We start from the raw sequence: 16625 nt of genomic DNA, 5'->3' as shown, positions 1-16625 counted from the left end.
CCGGTCAGGGACACTTATTAAACACTTAGTCGCCGCTTTGACTTGGCTTGCTAATCCCCGATGGGGGGCCCTGGTTGTTGGTCACTTGTCGCGGGAGTTTTTTTTCCTTCTTCTTTTTTCCTGGGACGAGGGGAGGGGGAAAGTTGGTTGTGCCGTCTATGTCTCCTTCCTGCTGCATGGCGCACGCACGATGAGGTCGTACAGCTTCACTTCGAATCGAACCAGTCTCCCCATCTGCGTGCTGCCTATGTATTGATACCCAGTACCCGAGACTCCGTTCCTACGACGTGTATCCAGATCCGACAGCTTGGCCAAGAGCCGTTAGCCGTTGCTCATCGTCATGGTGGATTGACATGAACAGGAACGTCGGCGGGCGGGTCAGCGGGCGATTGCGGGGCACCAGAACCGCCTGAATTTTCGTCTCGGCCGCCAACGTTCACCACCTCATCATCTCACTCAGCGGTCGCTCGCCCGTCGGGTTTGCTGGGCTTCTCCCAAGCTTTCACAGACAAACACCTAGCCGCTGCACATACAACACGGAACCATCATCTGCTCTTTCACCTATCATTATCATTGAAGAGCTTGCCCCCTGTCGTGGCCCTTCCCATTTGGTTCCTTTGGTTCGAATCGCCCCTGTCAATCCGCATTCTCATCAACACCATCTCTGCAGCCGCCGATCCTGCCACACACCACTATCGGGCACTCCCCACCATCTCCATTGGGCTGTCATGCACCCGCGACACCCTCAGACTTCACAACATCACCTCCACTCGCCGTCTCGGTCATGGCTGATCATCTGTCCGTCGCCAGGTGCTCCTGGCGATCCAGCTGTTCAGAGCGCGACACGACAGCAAGTGGCAAGTGTCACCTCCGGGCTCTAGCGCGCTGTCACTTAAACCGGTCCTTGGCCCAAGCCACAGGCCCTGCCCCCCTTGGGCTTCGTCTAGTCTTTCGGTGGAACAATCTCGGCCAGCCTTTGGGGGCAGAGTATGGCTGAAATAAATGTCGCCTCTCTCGGCAATCGCCTCACCACCTTGGGCTCCGATTTCATCGGCCAAGAGCTCCTTCCGGTATCAATGGGTACCAAGCTCTTTTGCCTGATTGTCGCGCGGTTGGACGACAATCCTGCAATTACATGCTAACCGCCCATCTTTTGCCTCACGCCTGCGACCCAAGTACCGTGACTAGGCTCGACACTCCCAATGTCATTCACTGGCGGCCGTGGCCATGCAACCATCATCTTACTCAGCCACTCAATTAATTTCCAGCGAAACTGCGTTCATGGCAGGACAAGATGTCTTCATTCCCACAGGCCCTTCTTTGCGATACCTCCTATTGTTCGGCGATGCTGTTCGCATGGCAACATTTTGGCGTCTGGCCTAGCAGCCAGTGTTGCTGGCCGGACTTGTGCTTATCTCCGTGTAACCAGGATGATCCCGTCAACGGCTGATGACAAAACGTGATCCTTTACTATTAAGAACCTTTGAGGACACTGTTCAATAGCGACCGAATTTCGCCGATTAACCCACTTTGCCTTTCGTCTCTTGTCTAATCGTGGTATATCGCATATCCTTCCCCGGGTCCTTGGACGCCCCTCAAGTGCCTGCTATCACCGCGTACCCCACGAATTTTGCTTACCTAAGGGAAGAGTCCGAAATGAGCCATCCGGAGCTTTTTAATTTCACCTTCAGTCAGACGAGCTCACCGGCGGGTATCTCGTTTTGCGAAATATGCAACAAGCCCTTCAGCGAAGGTGTGTTTCTGGCAATCTCATTGGTTCTCGTCTCAGTTGCACTGCCTAACCCGTTGCCCTTGATCCAGAAGGCGCCTTGAAGCGGCATGTATCGTATTGCCGCCGCGCAAGAACTCGGCCTCGGGTCCGGCCAAAACCATGCCAGGAATGCAGTGCAGCCAAATGCAAGTGCAGCCTTCAGCCTCGTTGCGCTCGCTGCACTAAAAAAGGTCTCGACTGTGTCTATCCGGGGACCACAAACCAACCACTTGAGGGCAACGTGAACGCTTCAGGACAAACCTTCACGCCGGAAGCTTCCTCTTCTGTGTCATCCCAGTCGTCTCTCCCTATTGCCCTTCAGATTTTTCCAAACGATGAGCATCTGACATGGGGCACAACTTCGCACTCGTTCGATTCACCCCAGGATCTCCTTTTCCAAGAGATGCCCCATTTTGATACGGGGCTTGGATTTACGTCCGCGAAGTTGAATACCAGCGTCGCAAACCTGACTTTGGCACCAGAAGCTTACAAAATGGTAATGTCGACTTGTGTTAACCGGGACAAGTATTTAAACCCCGTCGCCGGCGAGGTGCTATTTCCCCTTCAATTCCTCTGCTCTGTGAACCCGGTGGCAGAAAGCAGTGCAAACATGATCCGACAAGCCCTCCGTTCATACCCTCAAATGATGCTGCGAAGGTCCACGTTTCCGCCATTCATACACCCTCACCAGGACAAAACCCGTCTTCCCGAGCCGCTTGCAAACTGTATGAGCATTGCGGTTCTTTTTGACTCGCGTAATCAGGATACTAGGCCTTTTTTGTGGAAGTCGGTCCGAGAGGAGCAGGAACGCAACCTTAGAGAGGTAATATTCCCCCACTACGGCAACTATGCGCTGAAAACTGACCCAGTTGGGCAGATGACGAGCTACACCAAATATGACATGTTTGCATGTTTGCAAGCCGAGCTCATTTACATCATAATGCGTGTCATCGATGGCGGCAGTGGCTCTTCCGAGGACCGAGATTATAACACCGACATGCTCTTAACATATGAGGTTTGTGTTGGATGATCCATGGCAACGCCATTAGCTGATATATGACTAGGCATTATGGAAAAATTTCATGATGGCAACAGATACTTCTTGTAATGTTGAATCTGATAATGCAGTCACATGGGAGGACTGGATCCTCGACGAGTCTCGCACAAGGTAATCCAGCATGCACTTAGTAGTGGTGAATACACACCAAGATATCAACTAATCTTATACTTGCAGAATTGCCTCCGTTTGGTTTCTTGTAGCCCAGGTTGCTTCCGTCAAGATAGGCATATCATGTGTCGTCTTGGAAACCTGGAAAGAATTGCCACTCCCCTGCCACAAGGCGCAATGGGCCGCAACCACTCGAGAGTCATGGGAGGAGGAGACATACGCTCTGCGAAACCATCGAAAACGGGGACCCAATCCCCCTTGCTTCGAAGGACTTTTAAGGTGTCACCAAAATGCCGGCGAAGCAAAAAATGCGGAAAGACTTGATGTCTGGAACGCTGGAGCGGATAGTATCGGGAATCTCTTAAATTTGGCCACGACGATGATGTAGTCTAAGTGCACAGCTACAAACAGGTACGATTCCGATTCCAGTCCCATCCGACAGTACATTTGGTATCCATACAACTAAAAGGAACCGCCATTTGGTGCCCCATTACCAAGCGAGAGGCCCAAGGCGGTTCGAAAATGTGCCAGTCGGGCCGCCTGGCGCTGCGGTTGCCAGTTCCACAATCCTCTCCGCACCCACCTCCGTTGGCGCACCATAGTCCGAGAAAGCAGTCAACTTGGTCTTTACCAGACCAGGACAAACCGCGTTGGAGGCTCCGCCAACATCCTTCAGGATGCGAGCGTAGTTGACAGCCAGGATGTTGACAGCCGCCTTGCTGCCATCATATGCTTTGTTGTCCAAGTTGTAGAAGGGCGTATTCTCATCCAAGGTCGACTCCAGGGAGCCCATCTGAGAGGAGACAAAGACGACACGAGGGTAGTCGGACTTGCGAAGGAGTGGAAGAGCCGCTTCAGTCAATACGGCCGTGCCGAAGACGTTGGTCTCGAAAGTCTTTCTGAAGAGATCGCGGGTGGAGGTGAATGCTTCCGGAGTCGCGTCGATGAGGATGCCCGCGTTGTTAACGAGGACATCGAGCTTGCCGTGGGTCTTGTTGATATGCTCGACCGCCTTGAGAATGGATTCATCTGAGTATAGATCGATCTGAACGGAAGAGACGGAATGGCCTTCTTTCGTAAGGGACTCGGCGAGCTTCGAGCCTGATTCCGCGTTGCGGGACCCGACGATTACGTGAAAGTCGGGAACCTTGGCCAGCTGGCGGACGACAGCCTCGCCAATACCAGCGTTTCCTCCCGTGACAAATGCGACAACCATTTTGATTGAGTAATTGGGTTGGTTTGAAGAAGAGGTTTAGAAAGCTTGTGGATTAGATGTGGAAGATTTGTGTTTGGTTGAATGAGCTGTTGAATTCATCTTGTCGATAGCGACATACCAGAACGCCTTATATCTTCAACTTTGGATTATGAGATTACAAATGCCGGTCGATTCTAACACAATATTAAAGGCATGACATTACAAATGAGTTAGAATCTCGGCGGGCTGTTTGAATCAAATTCGCCGTGAAGCCTTTGTTGTCCTCAAAGTCCCGGCGAAACTCAAAGTCACGGCAAAATTGGACGGCGAAGAGTGGATCCTATCCGGCCACTTTCGCCGGCGACCAGGGTGGCAGGTGTTGCATAAAGAAGCGAATCCACAGTGCCCTTCTACCGCGGAGTCTTGCTGGACTTGTGATCATTATAAAGTGGTTCGGCAAATTGTGAAAAGCGTTTCATCTGCACAAAAGTGCAGCGACTTTCCTCAACGAGTCAAACGTGGACTTACGATACTACTGAACATACAACATATTCAAACAATGAGATAATGTGGCTTGAGTTAGTTTGGTTCATATCGTAATAGAGTCTTGTAAACAATGAGGTTTTAATTTGGGACATATCACTGTGGAATGATGGGCTGAAGCGTTGTCATTATGCCTCTGACCTGATTGCAGGCAGCACAAGTTAATTCACTGCCCAAGCTCCAGCGAACTTCTATGGAGCTGAAAACATCGCAAACTTGTCAAGTGCGTCCCGATTTCTTATCCACTATGCATCCGAGGTGTAGCACCAAAAAAAACAAAGATTCATATTTGAACAGCGAAAACAAGTCATGGGGCGTTGTCTTGGAGAATAGCAGGCGATGGCGGTGACCGTACGGGAGCGCGACGGCTATTGGACAACCAGGGTAGTTATAATTTTGCATGACCTGGAGCGCTTGAATCTCGAGATTTGTATAGATGAGTCATCGAGGACTGGGTTTGGTAACTCGAGATCAAGGATTTGGAAAAACGAAGGCATTCAAGATGGGACAAAACCATTTCCACCTCCTCGGCATACGCTTAACATTAATGTACTCTATAAGATGGGGTTTTTAACATCTGAAAGAGACAATCCAAAACAAACGCTCGGATAATCTTACAAATATGCACTGGTATCGCAAAACAGGATGGTACCAATTGGCAAAGAAGATGAGATTGTCACGGTACTGCTCCTTTGGACAGGGGCAGATGGTGACTGTCTTTCGCCCCAGGCTGACGACGCAGCAGACTTCAGCGCAGCTTGGACTTCCTTCTGTACAATCCCAAGTTTTGGTCTGTGAGTGATGTTTGATTACAGATTACCAATAATATTGGAATGGATTTTTCAAGTTCAGTACATCCGACACCAAGGAGCTATGCCACCCTTGGCAAAGGGCTTCATTAAGCCTTTTATCATCAAAGCGCATCATATATTGAGATAGTTGTTCTTGAAGCTCAAGAAAAGGAGAATGTAAGTGACATCACTCTATGGACTTTTATGCTGATGCAAAAACCGCTTGCTGCTTCGGCCAGCGCATGTGCATCCGAGCTCAACTCGAATCAATATTCAATGCTAAACGCCACCACCAAAAATGGCGATTGAAACTGTATTTTATGTATGTTGTCAAAGTGGCTAACGACAGAATAGCCCATGCCACTGTCAAATGGATTTCATCCCACTGTGGTGACATTTCTGAAAACCAGGGGTAGCAAGCAGCATCCTAACATTGACAAATACTGTCATCGCCACGAATGGTGTGACAGGCACTGACATGTCGATGGTGAGGTGAGACACGGACGCAAGGCCTAAGTGTCTTTTCAAGTGTTAAAGTCAGAGACGCATATAGCTGCGTGCACATAAAGCACATAAAGCCGCAGTGGATTTGTCAATTAGTTCAGACGAACCGGCTCCCTTGCTGTCATGGCTGATAGATGTCCATCCCGGTGTCAGTGCCAATCTCCTAGGCTCCAGCTACCAACATGCTGTGCGTCCGTCTCACACTGACGTCGGAAGTCAAACCACTCGATACCGCGCACAGACGGGGTTTTCACAAGAGCGTCAACACATTTCCCGGTCAAACAAATCTCGAGACGTTTGGAAAGCACTCACAAAGTATTGAAGAGCAATGGCTGTGCGACAATACCTCGGCTTAAAGATCATTGAGCTGAGAGTTTGGCTCATGTTCGGCCGGATAGTTGAGCTCGCATGCGTCAACCTGCCTTGGGGCCATAGCTTCGTATCTATAAAGTCGGGAAGGTCCCGGTTGCGACCAATTCGTCCTCATTATTATCATAATCACCTCAAAATCACATTTCCAAGACCAGAAGGAAAGCCACTGCTGGTAGAGACTTTCGACAACTAATCATCATGCGTGGACTCGCTATTGTCGCCTCCGCCTTGTGTGTCAGCTACGCCACGGCGCAACAACAAGGACCTGTCTGCTTCGACGATTTTGATTGTCTGCTTTCGGTACGACCTCTCATGATATTTTAGTTACGTAGCAAATTGCTGACTTATTGGAATAGGGACAACAAAATGCCAAGTGTGTGAGACCAAAGGCTGGAGGGATTACAGGGTAAGTGCGAATCCTTAATTACACAATTGTCAAAATCCCAGACATATTTTGGCGTCTGATATTTCGGGACACCGTGCTAATATGCTCTTCAGAAACTGCGCCAGTGCCGCGGCAGGTGCCGCAGCAGGTGCACCGGGAGCAGCTACACCACCAGCTGCAGGAAATCAAGCCGCAGCGGATCCCATCGGAGGATTGCTTGGCGGTCTCACTGGAAAAAAGGCCGCAGGCAAGACCACTGGTGCTGCAGCCCCAGCAAAGGCTAAAGCTGGTGGTAAAGCGAAGGCTCCGGCAGTCGGTGCCAGACAGGCTGCGGCAGCTCCGGCAGCTTCAGCAGCGCCGGCAGCGGACCCTATCGGTGCAGTGGTGTCAGCTTTGACAGGAGTCCTCAAGGGCAAGGGTGCTCAGCCAGCTGGAGCTGCGGCTCCCGCCGGCCAACAGGCAAACCCAATCAATGCAGTCCTTGGAGCCGCTGTCGGTGTTCTCAAGGGAAAAGGAGGTAACCAACCAGCTGCTGCCGCTCCTCCTCCGGCTGCCGCGGCTCCGGCTGCCCCTGCTGCTTCAAAACCAGCAGCCGCACCGGCAGCACCCGCTGGCGGAAAGCCTGCCACTCCTCCTGCAGCTGCCCCTCCGGCTGCCCCGGCAGCTTCAAAACCAGCAGCCGCCGCACCGGCAGCACCCGCTGGCGGAAAGCCTGCCGCTCCCCCTGCCGCTGCCCCTCCGGCTGCCCCGGCAGCTTCAAAACCAGCAGCAGCCGCACCGGCAGCACCCGCTGGCGGAAAGCCTGCCGCTCCCCCTGCCGCTGCCCCTCCGGCTGCCCCGGCTGCATCAAAACCAGCTGCCATCATTCCTGCGTCGCCTGCTGCCGCCGCTCCAGCAGCCCCAGTAGCTGGTAAGCCTGCACCCCCTCCGGCCGCTGCCCCTCCGGCTGCTCCGGCTGCCCCGGCTGCCCCGGCAGCTTCAAAGCCAGCAGCCGCCGCACCGGCAGCACCCGCTGCTGGAAAGCCTGCCGCCCCTCCAGCTGCCGCCCCTCCTGCCGCAGCCCCTCCGGCCGCAGCGCCTGCGCCACCTCTAGGAAAGCGTGTTCGTGTTCGATTTTAGGAAGTGAATGGTTCGCATTGGTATTTTAAAGTGCGTTTACATTTTCTCAATTGTTCAGCTTATCCACACTGGTGTGAGAAAGCGAATGCCTTGATGGTGGCACCAGGGTTTAGTTAAATAGACCTCGCTATATATCACTTTAGTTCTTAGTCAAAGCTCAGATTTTGACCAATGTTTGACGAGACAATTCCCCAAGAATTTCTAATTCCTCTAGGTACTATTTTATATTGCTTGAAGGTTCCTGGAGATATCCGTGGGAGAAGATAGAGGCGTCGAGAGATTCACGGTTGAAGTGACAGGAAGATTTAGTGGTGATTGAAGTTTTTGCCAAAGGTTCGAAAGACTTAGGGTAAATCACCCTATTCCGTATAAATATCATTTGATATCCGTTCAGTAGGCTCTGAAAGCGGCCAGGAGGCCGTATTTTTATTTTTTATGACTGAAGCCTGTGTCGTCATGGCCTCGCAGGCACAACCAGGGATGATTGATTTTATTATATAACCACATCCAGGCCAATAAAACATCGTGTAAGGTGATTTCCAGGAACACAACAAAGCAATGACAAATTCCAGAAAAGACCTTCAAACAAGATGCCTGCGAAAACTTTAAGGTCCGAACTGCGAGTGCACGGAGGTCACAACAGGCATAATCAGTTAATTCCGAAGCAGCAGCATTAACACAGCTACATCCTGAACGTGGTGGTGACGTTTAAAGGTCAAAGTATTGTTGAAACAATAAGCTGCAACTCCAGATTCTTAATCTCTCCAGTGACTTCATCAAAGGGAAAGAGCACATATTCGTTGCTCAATCTTCAAAAACCTCAAGTCTGAGGCTTTCTTTCCATCACTTGCACCCACATGTCTGAAATCACGAAAAGCCCCATACAATTCCAAGCTTTCCATGGGCGCGCTGGGTCAATCGGCGCCAGTTCAAAGTTTCGCAACACCTGTATCGAATTGAGATTCAGTCAGCATGTTTTGTCATAGGCTCAGTGTCACGACTCGCCGTTAAGAATGCATATGCTGCTACTAACCTCAAACACAACCTTGGACATCTCGATCTGGGCAACTGGCTTCCCCAGGCACATGAATTTGCCATGGCCAAAGACAAGGTCGTTGGTACGAATCATGGAAGCGAGCTTATCAGAATCTGATTCGAACCATCTCTCAGGCCGAAACGCCTTTGCATCCTTGCCGTATATCTGTTCACTGCGGTGCATCGCGTAGGCCGAGTATCCAATGCAGACACCGCCAGGTAGGAAGACGCTCTCGCCGTTAAGCTCAACCGTGTCGCCGCCGACCGGAACATCTCGCGAAAATATGTTCACTACAGGAGGCCGAACCCGTAGCGATTCGCGAATGACGGCTTGCAAGTATAGAAGCTTCCTAGCTTGTGCTGCAGCGATGAGACCTTCGCCTGCCCTTGGAGCTATCCCGTCACGCACAGCTTCATCAATTTCTTTCTGCAGCTTCGCATAGACGCGGGCATTCGTCATGATCTGGAGGAGTGCCCCGCGGATAGCACCTGCAGTTGTATCGGAACCTGCAATGATTTGTTCGAGTGCCTCAGACCGCAGCTCATCTCCGCTCAAGCCGTGGCGAATAAATGACGCCAGCATGTCTGACTTTTCTTTAGTGTCTTTCTCAGTTCTCTCGTTAACGTAGCGAAAGCATGCTGCAATCATCTTCCCAAAACCGTTATTGTCTGTAGGCGAAGGAGCAATGAATTTGCCAATGAAAGGTGCCTGTGCTATCCAGCTGATGCCTGTAGCCATGGCGAAAGAAACAGCAGATAGGCCCTCTTCGCTTGATTTCAGGTAGTCGTCCACATCAGTATCGCTACTCAGCATGCCAAACGTCTTTCCAAGCCCGACGGCGCTGATTACATCAAGAGTGAAGTACTGGATCTTCTTTGCTAGGTCCATGGGCATAATCTCCTGGTCGGATGAGAGATATTTTGATCTCATAAGGTCGAGCAATTCTTCAAGGCGTTCATCAACAGTTGGTTCGAGATCGGGATTCTCTCTTCCGGAATACTACAAGTAACGGTAAGCCAATGATCCCGAATTGAACCAAATATGAGAAGATAACCTACACCGGGGGCCATCTGCTTCCTTCTTTTCTCATGCTTCTCATTGTCTGTTTGTGTGAATACGTTATCTCGCCGGTATTCAACACGACAGGCGTGGTAGAACCAATCGGAACGCTTGTAACCGGGGTGTTTGTTCACATGGGCCCATACGTCAGGTGAGGATGTAACCAAAAGACCTGGAGCTATGCGTGCAATTGCACCTAGTGAGAGGTAAGCCGAGGGGTTGGAAGTAGAAAACAGGCTTCATCGCAATAAAACGGCAAAGAACAGTAAATGATTAGGGAAAGACAGGGTAGGCTTACCATATTTCTCATTTATTTCTGCGTACCATTCATGGCAGTTAGGTGTGATCATTGCCCTACTGTGAGGCCAGTGCGTAAAACTTGTCCACCATGGCCCTCCAAAGTGCCTCAATTTGGCGTATAAACCGGCCCTCTTCACGATATAGAAGCATAATAAACTGATGAGAACAGGCACGGTTGCCTGCGCCCAAAGCAAACCTAGAACGCTCATGATGTAGGAATGAAATGGTGGATATGACACCTTATTCAAACGCCGACTGTGCTGGATGGCTGCGGTCTCCTTTTAAAACCACAACAAAATTCCCCGCACTTCAAGTGACAGGGCATATTGTTCCACTTCGGAGTTCACTTCCAATCAGGATCTAGGCATACATCAGCGCAAGAAGTTGCGAACCCTCCATGTAAATTGGTAATGCAGGATGTGCATTGGCGCACATAAAAGCTGCATCAGTAACCAATAAACGTCCAAAATCTCAATGCAGGCGCAGGCTATCAAATCATGTACAGCACTTAGGTAAAGTCGGTTCAGTGGCACGAATAATACTTAGGTACAACCTAACCATTAGATATATATCAATACCCTTACAATTCATAAAGACGTTTATCTACCTGTTTTTGTTTGTATAGTATTGACGTTAGAAACCTCTGTTAGTGTGAACTCTCGACTATTGATGCCTAAATCCCTAACAGGAAGATCACCACTATATAGCTGGAAGCAATAAATATAACTGTTACTTGTATATGTTAAGTATTCCTCTTGACCTGAAAGCCTTTTTTATAGTTAAATAGGCGAAAGATTCCGGTGCTGCAAAGTGGTTAGTAGTTAGGTACTTATAATTTGGTTAGAAGTGCACTATTGTTGGAATCACAGGTTACCCGTACGGGAAGTAATCGAACGTAAACAAAAGGTCAAAACTGGTACTGTATTCTGGTGGTTGTATATCTGTGTAAAAGAAGAAAGTAGGTAGGTTGGCAGCAGCAGCAGTAGTGAAGATAACGCTGTTGGCAGCCTGGAGGTTGGATCTCTGGGTTCCGCTGCCGCGGCCGTTGCCACGGCCGGCTGCTGCTGTTGGCTAGCTCCCTATTCTGGCTGAGTAATCCAACAACTATAGTATTTACTCCCGTTTTAAGTTCTAAATATATGAAGTATTTTAGAAGACGTAAAAGAAGAAAACACCAGGCACAAGGAAGAAACAGTTGGAACACTCTGTTTAGTAAAACAATGTGCTTATGCTGTGTCTTGAAATAATCATTAGGAGTGAGTGTAGCGACTAGATGGCGAATAAAGTCTCTATACCGCTCAAAATGTTACCGCAGTCACTACATACTAAATTTCTCACTCCAAGGCATCGCAAGTCATGTAACTGTTTCTTTTTTGTCTACTCACATATATAGAAGTATTGCAGCCCCCGTTTTATTAGAGACGCGCCCTTTGAATTGAGGTTCTATAAAGTTGTAGGGTGGGCGTCTTTGCCCCATGACGTATCAAGCGAGGTACTTAAACTGTGGATGAAGAAACCGACTATTCGTCATCTGAAAGCGGTACTATAAAAGTGAGAAAGAGAGATGTCCTAAGAGTATTTATAAGCTCAACATAATATCAGTTCTGTGATTACGCGAAAACAAGTTACAGCCTTTCGTGTCCTGGAAACAAGCCATTGCTGAAAGCTCATTCCGGTATTAGACAGCTTTAAAAATTGAACGACACTCCAGTAATAGTGTTGGTATCACGGGATACCTGTACGGGTGGTAAGTCAATGTAACGAAAAAAGAAAAACTGGTACTGTGTCCTGGTGTGTCTGTAGAAGAGAAGAAAGGAAAGATAGGCAGCGGAAGCAGTAGTCAGTTGAAGATATAGCCGTTGGCGGCCCGGATATAGAATCTCTAGACCCGGCTGCCGCTGCGGCTTCCTACCGCCTAACCGCCTCCCTGTATTCTGGCTGGGTAACCCAACAAATAGGCTTGTTCATACTCTTTTTCAAATTGTAGATAATATTTTATTACTAGTTCTAAAGCCCCAAGAAATGCTAGAGATCTTCTAGCGAGTTTTGCTACTTAAGATGTTGCTTCTGCCGAGGAAACTGTGTTCTTTTAGAAACAATAATCGAGACAAGAGAAGATCACAAAGAATTTGGTTTTATCTCCAACTAAATAATCTGACTTCCGGACATACTGTTAGAGGGTCTTGAACTGCTCTTGAGAGTAGATTTTCTTACGTTTGGTAAAGTCTTATAGATAAGCGTTGAGGAGGCTAGTGCACTTCCAATTATCTTCAAATTTGATACGAGAATGAGAGAACAGATATTTAGCACTAATATTTACCTAAACATTAATTTAAGATTACTTGATTGTACTTCTTTTAGAAAAGAATTAAGAACGCTCTAGTGACGAGTATACACTTTTGTGGAAGCTAAGTGACTAGGTTTTCCAGTTTAATTAGACACTTTAACATTAAGCTCTTTTCGTTTCAGGCCGCCCCGAAAGCCGAGCTGCCAAAGTCAATACTACAGTTGAAAGTCACATAATAATAGACTGAGACTTTAATGAAGAAGAGATAGGACAGAGGTGGGAAGAATTTGGTACAATGTTATCCTCAGGCGTGGTTTTCACAACTCTGAATACTATTTAAGAATGAAACCTGTAGCCTTTGATGTACCATAACCAACCTGGGGTTTACAGTGATAAACCCAATCAAAGAAAATGTTTACATATTAGGCACTCCAAACTTGTCAACCCCAGATATATATATTGCTGTAATTAATCATTACGAACATAAAAATAATTACAAGCAGAATCCCCTAGAAGAGCCGCCCCCCCACCAATTTCGCAATCACAAAACTTTCAGTCCATAGGGTATTGATAAGAGGCGCTGAAGTCCTGGCGTATAATTGCGCCCCTTCTTGACATCAGAAGACTATCCAATTGTCCACAGTAAATATGTCGACAATTTACTGGTACTGAGCACGGTAGGTGTCCCAGTAGCTGTGGATGCGAGTGTCCTGGCCAGCGGTGAAGTGGGTGAAGCAAGAGCTGCGAAAATGGTTAGCGCGGGTTCTGTGATCCTTTGATGTTTTAAGACACAGGTGTACTTACTCATCGGAGTAGTCCATGTAGTTGGTGACGGGGTCAGTGCCAGCCAGAGTAGGGCAAGTGTCACGGCCGATCTCGCAGTCGTAAGCCTCCTCGGCCTCGAAGGGAGTGTCAGAAACGTAGTCGCCGTTGCCTCCGCACTGGTATCCCTGGAAGGTGTGGTACACTGTAGGAACATATGATCAGCGTTGGCTCAAAAGTTGCCAATTCCAGAGACACTACTTACGTCCAAGCCAGTGACCGATTTCGTGGGTAGCGGTGTGGCCGAGGTTGTACTTGGTCAGGCTGCCACCGGGAACGGAGGTAGAGAGGATAACAACACCGTCGTAGTAGTAAGCGGAAGAGCCGGTGGTGACAGTCTGGGGGAAGTAGGCGTAACCAAGGTAACGGGTACCAGGCATGAAGTAAACGTTGAGGTCAGCGTAGGTGCCCTTGCGGAGCGCCCGCTTCATGGCCAACTCGGACTGGTCGTTGGCCCAGGCGGTGTTAACGGTCCAGTCAGCACCAGCCTGAGCAAATGAAACTGCGTGAGGGGCGAAAGCAGTGTTCAAGACAGCAAGCTGCTTATCCAGGGTAGCCTGAGTAAGGTAGCCGCCGCTGAGAGAGGTGGAAGTGGCAAGGACGTGCCAGTAGACGTTGACCTTGATGGCGGCAGCACGAGTAGCATTGCCATCAACGCGGGCATTGTCCTCCTTGAGCTGAAGGCGCTCCGCAAATTCGATCTGCTCCTCAGACGGGTGAGGAGCACCGCAGGAACGCTGGGCGAAAGCGGTGGAGGCGGCCGCAAGGGCGGAGACAAAGAGAGTCTTGAACTGCATGTTGGAGGAGAGACCGAACACCTGACTGGAACTGGCTTGTCTTGGGTGGGATGAGGATGCAAGAACACCTTGATGGCTGGTGTTTTGGCTGTTTATATAAAAGTCATGGCTTCTCCCAATTGATTCCACATGCGAAAGGGCGTATCGTGAGTCTCAGGGCATCTTTACTTCAACCTTCCTTAAACGGACCTGTCCGAAGGTTTAGCAACATTACAGGCTTGTGGTATGCAAACTGGATCCAATGCAGTGCCTTTTGGGCTGGTGCTCTTGAATGTGGCTCCATGGCTGGGGAATTGATTCATGCTCAATATATTGCCACCTGCTAAGTTTGTCAGTTCGCATGCTACCGGACTTGACGACAACGGCTGGAAGCCTTGCGTGATAAGACGGGTGGGCGGCGGCATATGTCGAGTTGCCAAGATAAATCGCGGCTTTTACGATCTAACAGGCAACGCCAAGACGGTGACTGTAGCCAAGAAAGGCACCATGTCCTTGGCCTTGCTCGTATTTACACATATTTGTGTGGCGATTTGATTAAACTCAGCAGCGGCTGGTTATCGAGTTGCCTTTTGCGCCAATCGTGGACTGGTCATTGGTGGGCATCGCACACAGCTAGGTTTAATCGTGGGTATTACTGTTCCCACTGCCAGTTCTTGGCTATCTTGGCAGTCTTGGCGGCTCTTTTCAACTTCTCTGATGTGGATGGAGATTGGCCGAATCAAGCTTATTTTATGAGTATCGGGCGTAGCCGACCGACGAGGATGTTACCTTCCTTAATTCGACGTCTGTTCCACCGCAGATCCAACGAATCCTCCACAAAAACCCCGCGGTGCTCCGCCCACATCCCGGAACAAGAACACCGCCGGCTTCCCCACGTCTCCGGTACTAATCTTGATCTGCCGCCTGTGCTCCCGCTATCTACCGCCGCCTCCCGCTGCAACCACTAGCGTCCTGCCGTGTTATCTCTATGGGTTGATAAGAAGCAACCGTGGTTGATGATTTTGTGTATTGGTATGGCAGAAAAGATTTGCTATGTTAGGAGCAGCAAATCTAACGGATTTGGTTATTCTAAGGACAATTGCATTCATCCACCTAAATTTATTACCTATTTGAAATAATAATGCTGTTTTTTCAGCCTAGAGAATAAATACTGGGAAACATTTCCTTTAGATGTCTATCAAAGGTGTGGGAAAAAAAAACGTAAATTCCAAGAATCACCGGTAGTCGGTATCTGTGAGAATATGCTATTATCTATCTGCTCTGAAACTAAACCATTTGGGTAAGACCCCAAAACCGATAAGTTGAATCCGTATTGCAACTTTTGCCGCTTGCAATCGTCTTGTTATCCATCCCGTATCCCGAACGATTTTTTTCCATGACATAGCGGGCATTAGGTGACCTAGAGAAGATGGATCCTTATGAATCAGGAAGAGGGTGCCTCCTCCTGCAGATGAAAGTCGACGACCTCTAAAGCGGCTGCAGAATTGAGATAAAACCGGGTAATCTACGCAAAGCATTTGTCTATTGGATCCGTTAATTGAGTACGTCGACTAGACGTTATCAAGTGAATTCTAGGTCGGATATCGCCTGAAACTGACCTGCCCTATTGCCTGACGACCGGCTGGCTGATGTGGATATGTTAGACAGGGCTCAAAAGCTGCAAGGGGAGCCTAAAAAAACCTGAATTGAAGATGTGCAATAGTGTATTTTGAACATGTGCTGCGTCTTGAGAGAGATGATAGAGATGAAGGAGCGTGCGGTTCGGAGAACCCTAAGACGAGAACAAACTTCGTGTTAGACGGAAATGGACATTATGTTTATGACAGATTATAAATACCTTTATAGGGTGGCATGAATAGTGTTCTTTAGTAAATAGAAGGGGGTAAAGTGTATAGCGAAAGTGGCGCAGTATAGCTCGGGTTTTGTAGTGAACTTTTAATCTGGGGAGAATTATTCCGTTTACTTAGCTGTTGGTTTTGGCGATTGGACGCAAAATCGATCTTGAAGGAATGGAAACAAGAAATAGGGCCGTAAAGAGGATGTGGCAGGATGGATGTAGAAGATTTCTAGAATTCACTCCAACGGGGCTAACTGGCTATCGAATGCAATATAGCGGCGCAGAACAGCGCAATGTTACCAACCGGTAGTTCAAGCTTTTCCAATTCGCCAAGGAGATCTGGTTCCTGCATCGCCAAGATTCATCCGATGTTTTTGTCTCGTCCCTTGGAGCTCCAATAATAATCTGACATGCAGATAAGGTTTTTCGCAATTTCACGGGGGGTTTCAAATTGTTTGTATTACAGGATACCCATATGGGTGGTAATTCAAGCGTAAACAATAGGTCAAAACTGGTATTGTACTCCTGATGTGTAGGTGTGTGCGAAACAAGGTAGGTTGGCAGTAGCAACGGTAGTAAATACATTGCTGCTGGCAGCCTGGTGGTTGGATCTCCGGGTTCCGGTGCCGGATGCTGCTG

General features: G+C 48.8%; 5 protein-coding genes across 5 annotated transcripts; 2 read left to right on the top strand and 3 right to left on the bottom strand.

Annotated features, from left to right (window-relative positions):
* Positions 1 to 1656: 1656 nt before the first annotated feature.
* EsH8_V_000008 (Zn(II)2Cys6 transcription factor domain-containing protein) lies at positions 1657 to 3327 on the top strand (the record flags this gene model as incomplete). The annotated part of the gene is made up of 5 exons (XM_083272524.1): positions 1657 to 1753; positions 1822 to 2594; positions 2649 to 2786; positions 2836 to 2939; positions 3006 to 3327. 5 exons carry the CDS (start codon positions 1657 to 1659, stop codon positions 3325 to 3327), a joined length of 1434 nt encoding a protein of 477 aa, XP_083125239.1.
* A 102-nt stretch (positions 3328 to 3429) lies between these two features.
* On the bottom strand, positions 3430 to 4155 carry EsH8_V_000007 (uncharacterized protein; the record flags this gene model as incomplete). Its single annotated transcript, XM_083272523.1, has 1 exon — positions 3430 to 4155. The coding sequence occupies one exon, from the start codon at positions 4153 to 4155 to the stop codon at positions 3430 to 3432; it is 726 nt and encodes a 241-aa protein (XP_083125238.1).
* A 2387-nt stretch (positions 4156 to 6542) lies between these two features.
* Positions 6543 to 7848, top strand: EsH8_V_000006 (uncharacterized protein; the record flags this gene model as incomplete). Its single annotated transcript, XM_083272522.1, has 3 exons — positions 6543 to 6644; positions 6701 to 6750; positions 6843 to 7848. The coding sequence occupies 3 exons, from the start codon at positions 6543 to 6545 to the stop codon at positions 7846 to 7848; spliced, it is 1158 nt and encodes a 385-aa protein (XP_083125237.1).
* Positions 7849 to 8668: 820 nt separating this feature from the next.
* On the bottom strand, positions 8669 to 9954 carry EsH8_V_000005 (cytochrome P450; the record flags this gene model as incomplete). Its single annotated transcript, XM_083272521.1, has 3 exons — positions 8669 to 8794; positions 8882 to 9883; positions 9943 to 9954. 3 exons carry the CDS (start codon positions 9952 to 9954, stop codon positions 8669 to 8671), a joined length of 1140 nt encoding a protein of 379 aa, XP_083125236.1.
* Positions 9955 to 13189: 3235 nt separating this feature from the next.
* Positions 13190 to 14149, bottom strand: EsH8_V_000004 (zinc metalloprotease; the record flags this gene model as incomplete). The annotated part of the gene is made up of 3 exons (XM_083272520.1): positions 13190 to 13271; positions 13335 to 13497; positions 13558 to 14149. 3 exons carry the CDS (start codon positions 14147 to 14149, stop codon positions 13190 to 13192), a joined length of 837 nt encoding a protein of 278 aa, XP_083125235.1.
* Positions 14150 to 16625: the final 2476 nt, after the last annotated feature.

The sequence above is a fragment of the Colletotrichum jinshuiense genome, chromosome 5, assembly GCF_051148585.1.
Source record: "Colletotrichum jinshuiense chromosome 5, complete sequence".
NCBI lineage: Eukaryota > Fungi > Ascomycota > Sordariomycetes > Glomerellales > Glomerellaceae > Colletotrichum > Colletotrichum jinshuiense.
Note: the sequence above shows the minus strand (reverse complement) of the source record. Positions and strands in the feature narration are given on the sequence as shown.